General features: G+C 45.0%; 1 protein-coding gene across 1 annotated transcript; it reads left to right on the top strand.

Annotated features, from left to right (window-relative positions):
- Positions 1-271: 271 nt before the first annotated feature.
- LOC109741518 (uncharacterized) lies at positions 272-1628 on the top strand. The gene is made up of 2 exons (XM_045229306.2): positions 272-666; positions 778-1628. The coding sequence occupies exons 1-2, from the start codon at positions 312-314 to the stop codon at positions 1434-1436; spliced, it is 1014 nt and encodes a 337-aa protein (XP_045085241.1). The 5' UTR covers positions 272-311; the 3' UTR covers positions 1437-1628.
- The last annotated feature ends 3186 nt before the right edge of the window (positions 1629-4814 follow it).

Genomic DNA, 4814 nt, shown 5'->3' with positions numbered 1-4814 from the left:
TGAGACCTAGGCCGGCATGGCTAATCAAGAGGCACAATTTTGGGCACGCATGCAAGGCAATGAACAGGTTTGAGACCTTGAGGCCGGCATGGCTAATCAAGTCGTCGGAGTCAGGATACGACAAACGATTGACAGGCAGGTAGGTAGTAAGGTGTCACGAGGCACGCACGCACTACCCTTCGTCCTTGCAATCAGTGGTGCATATCTGTACCGGATCCACCACCACCGTGCACCCCACCCACTGACATCACCGCGCACAACGCCGCACTATAGCTACATTTAGCTAGGTGCCACTCACTCTCTCCCTCGCCATGGATCGAGTACCATGTACCATCGTAGCTCTATATATAACCCGGTGGTTCGTCCAGAGTCTAGCTCCATCCATTAGCATCCATCTCCGGCTAGCAACACAAACGACCTTCTCTTTCTCCTCTTTCTTCAGGGTAGTCGGCCGGAGTCCGGGACGAAGCCGGCGGCGAAGACTCCAAAGAGGATCATCATCAGTTCATCGCACAAATCGACCAGCCATGTGTAACAACAGCGGCGGCCGCGGCGGGGCGATGGCGGCTCGGAAGGGGCCGTGGACGGAGAACGAGGACGCCCAACTGGTATGGTTCGTGCGCTTGCTCGGCGAACGCCGTTGGGATTTCTTAGCTCAGGTCTCAGGTTTGCGCGGTGGCGGGTGATCGATCCAACCTGACCTCTACGGCCAGTCACCATTAATCTTCTTCTTCTCCCTCCCCTCCTCCGGCGTGTTCTCGGCTGTGCTCCATGCAGGTCTCCGGCGCACCGGCAAGAGCTGCCGCCTCCGCTGGGTCAACTACCTCCACCCGGGCCTCAAGCGCGGACGCATCACCGCCGACGAGGAGCGGCTCATCCTCAGCCTCCACGCCGAGTGGGGCTCCCGGTGGTCCAGGATCGCTAGGAAGCTCCCCGGCCGCACCGACAACGAGATCAAGAACTACTGGAGGACGCACATGAGGAAGAAGGCCCAGGAGGAGAAGATGCTGGCCAAGAAGAAGGCCTCATCCTCGCCCTCCTCCTCCTCCTCCTCGACCACGTCGCTGACCTGCTCGGCCTCCCCCACGGCCACGTCGTCCTCGGCGGCCACCACCGAGGCGCCCCAGGAGAGCACTACTACTAGCATGGACGACGAGGCCGAGCAGGAGGCCACCACGTCGGCGAGCGAGGAGAAGAAGGCGGAGGTGGTGCAGTACTGCTCCGCCGTGGACATGGACCAGCTCTGGAACGACATCGCCGCGTCGGAGAGCTACCCGGAGATGATGATGAGCTGGGGCGCAGCCGGCCACGTGGCCATGCCCGCCCCCGCTGTGGAGCCCTCGTCGCCGGTGTGGGAGTTCTGCGAGGATTACTCCCTGTGGAGGATCGACGACCAAGAGTACTACAACAAGATCGATCAACACGCTCTGAATTGAGAGGCTTTCGTTACGTTTCTCTTGTTGTTCTTGTTCTTCCTAGCTAGCTAGCTTAATTGCATGTATTACTATATACTAATTCATGCATGTAATTATATGTAAAACTTGAGTTGTGAGATTATATTGGTGACAGCTTTTTGCGCACATGTGTAATTCACTAATTATCATATTTCTGGAGAATCTGTTGCAAAATGAACTTGTCAAAATCAAAGACAGTGAACTAGATTTCTCGTCTGTTTAATTAATCGATAAGACAAATACTTTGCCTCTGTTTCGAAAAAGAAGTCAACTAGTTCTTCGGCCTCTGCATATATAGGAGAGAGATGCACAAAGTTTGTGTTTAAATCATAGTTTTAAATAGCGGGATATGCCTCTTAGCGGCGGACCTCTTCTAAACGCTATAGCAATGCTATAACACGTTATTTAAAATGTTTGTTCATGTGTTTGGACCAAAGTCTTTTAGCTCAAGATCACTTCTAAATGCTATAATGTGCTCTAGCGGACCTATAGCATGCTATTTAAAACAATGACTTTAAATCCAAAGATAGGCAAGAAAGATTAATTTTTCCTACAAACAAATATTTTTCAGGAGTACTTGATATTTATTCAACCTATACAAGTGGAAATATTCATGCATTTTTGCACGGCTAGATATTACGCAGCGCAAAGTGAAAAATGGTATAACTTTGACGGTAGATATACGCGCAGACGTATAGATATCATCTTCACCAGAAAATATATACTATATGCCAAGATACCAACACACGAGTGCATGGGAATCCACTTGTGAAAAATTGCATGGGAATCCAATGATAGAGCCCTAGCCCCATGTCAAGCAAGCAACTTGCTAGATCGAAAGATGCTCAGATCAGGAGGCCAGCTGGTACCCATGGAATAGCAAGGAAGAAGCAAGAAGAGGAGACCTCTTTGTGGAGGTCTCTTTCCAACTTTTCATCCTGTCCATGTCTGCCTTTCCATCCCTCCAATAGCCTGTTCAAATCCCATCTGATAACAGTACTCTTTTCATCTTCGTCAATGGCCGATCCACACCTTTGCACCCCCGGCCGGGTCCATGCATGGGCACAAGCAAACTTCCGCCAGTGAAATTAAAAATCATATCTCCTATTTCTGTCACTCACTATGAGTCGTTTATCAGCGGTATTTTTCTTCCGTTCCGTTGAAGAGCGCCGATGGTATTTTTGTCCCGGCTATTTCATTGGTTGTGGGAATGGCATATACCTCCACGGGATGTGCAAGTTGGACCAAAAAAGGTCAAGTGGCTTTGTGATAAGGGGTGAGGTGAATAAAAATATGGGGGCGGAAAGGTGGTGATAAGGAGCAAGGGCTGCCTTTGTTTCTTCTTTTGGGGGTTGCTTTGCTCCTAATTCTCATTAACCTGGCATTATCCCCGTGGTTTGTTTACACCCACTGGTGGTTCACCACAAGACCTTTTGGTTTAGTGTGCTAGTTACCCCACAGAAGATGATTTTTGCCACCGTTAATTTTGTTCCTCCCTTGTCAGACTGTTGCATTAGAATCCTTGAAACAAAACTCTTTCCGCTTGATTCTAACTTTTTCCAGAGGGAATAAACAACGCATGAAGACTGTAAATAATAATGGATTTGTTAATTCTCAATCAATTAAGTCCCAAGCAACGCGTCGAGATTTGTGCAATAAAAATGTCTATTGTTTTCCCTTTTTGGTGTTGTGCTCTGACTGCAGACATTTGTTAATATGTTCTCGTGCTCCAGCATGCTTAAAAAGCTTCTTTTACATGTTGTTAATTGTTTCTTTCAGATAGTGTACCGCTCATGCCAAGTTGTAATGTGTGTTACACGTGGTATGTGCACTTGATTTTTTTTTTCAAATTCCAGAAGTTTTTCCAAAGTTGATATTTTTAGAAATTCATGAACTTTTTCCTGATTCGTGAAGTTTCTCCAAAGTTGATATTTTTAGAAATTCATGAACTTTTTCCTGATTCGTGAAGTTTTCTCAAATTCACAGACGTTGGCCAAATCTTTCAAATTTGTCACTTGTTTTATTTAATAGAAACAGGAAACTTTTTTTCCTGAGACATTGCAATAGTACAAGTAGAAGGAGACCGAGAAAAATATAAGCAAAGAGAGCTAGGCGGACGAACGAACACGCGGGAGTCATGTCTCGCTTATTGTCAGAACTAGCTACAACTTAACTCTTGAGGGAGGCGAGTGGGCTGGCCTAGTATTATAGTTAAATCTGCGTGAGTTTTCTCTTCTTGTTTTGAATTTTTCCGGTTGTCACTATTTGCAGCAGTTTTTTGGTTTTTCCCCTTTTACCTTTTGGTTTTCTTTTTTTAATTATTTGGTTTTCATTGATTTTCTACTGTTTATTTTCCTTTTTTTTCCTTTTAACACATCTTTACACATTGCGCATTTTTGGTATACATTAGATACATCTGTAATCTGAGCCTGTAGTTTTGTTTTCCGGGGAAGGTCGGTTAGCTGCCGGAAGTTGGTTTGTTGGCTGGTGGTTGCTGCCGAAGTGCTATTCTTGTGGACATGAAACAAAATGTCTTGGTTGTTTCCTGTGCGGCTGTATCGCCCAACTGTGGTATTGAACTCATGAGGTAGCGTGGAAATTGGTGTCCATTTGCTTGTTTATTATGAAATTTAGAATGCAATAAAATCTTGAGGAATTGAGAGTGATTTGTGTATGTGCCAAAGAAGTCTCCTCGTTGCCGTAGATATGATTGATTGTGATTTCATGGTGGAGAGTGATATGCTAAAGAATCATCTTTTCTTGCTTGGAGGATGTAGATTGGATTGATCAAGCATAATTTATGTCCTTGTTTATCATCAAACTATTTTCAAGTGCGCACGTAAGTAGAACACAACAAGTCCATGAAGGAAATATGCCCTAGAGGCAATAATAAAGTTGTTATTTATATTTCATTATATTATGATAAATGTTTATTATTCATACTAGAATTGTATTAACCGGAAACTTGATACATGTGTGGATACATAGACAAAACACAGTGTCCCTAGTATGCCTCTACTAGACTAGCTCGTTAATCAAAGATGGTTAAGTTTCCTAACCATAGACATGTTGTTGTCATTTGATGAACGGGATCACATCATTAGGAGAATGATGTGATAGACAAGACCCATCCGTTAGCTTAGCATAATGATCGTTAAGTTTTATTGCTATTGCTTTCTTCATGACTTATACATATTCCTTTGACTATGAGATTATGCAACTCCCGGATACCGGAGGAATACCTTGTGTGCTATCAAACGTCACAACGTGACTGGGTAATTAAAGATGCTCTGCAGATATCTCCGAAGGTGTTTGTTGGGTTGGCATAGATCGAGATTAGGATTTGTCACTCCGAGTATG

The sequence above is a fragment of the Aegilops tauschii genome, chromosome 1 (genome assembly GCF_002575655.3).
Source record: "Aegilops tauschii subsp. strangulata cultivar AL8/78 chromosome 1, Aet v6.0, whole genome shotgun sequence".
In the NCBI taxonomy this organism is placed as follows: Eukaryota; Viridiplantae; Streptophyta; class Magnoliopsida; order Poales; family Poaceae; genus Aegilops; species Aegilops tauschii.
This window is presented reverse-complemented; position numbering and strand designations above follow the sequence as displayed.

Coding starts and splice junctions, on each gene's coding strand:
- LOC109741518 (XM_045229306.2), top strand. CDS start 312: ATGGATCGAGTACCATGTACCATCGTAGCTCTATATATAACCCGGTGG. Junction 667..777: donor TTTCTTAGCTCAGGTCTCAG/GTTTGCGCGGTG, acceptor TGCTCCATGCAG/GTCTCCGGCGCACCGGCAAG.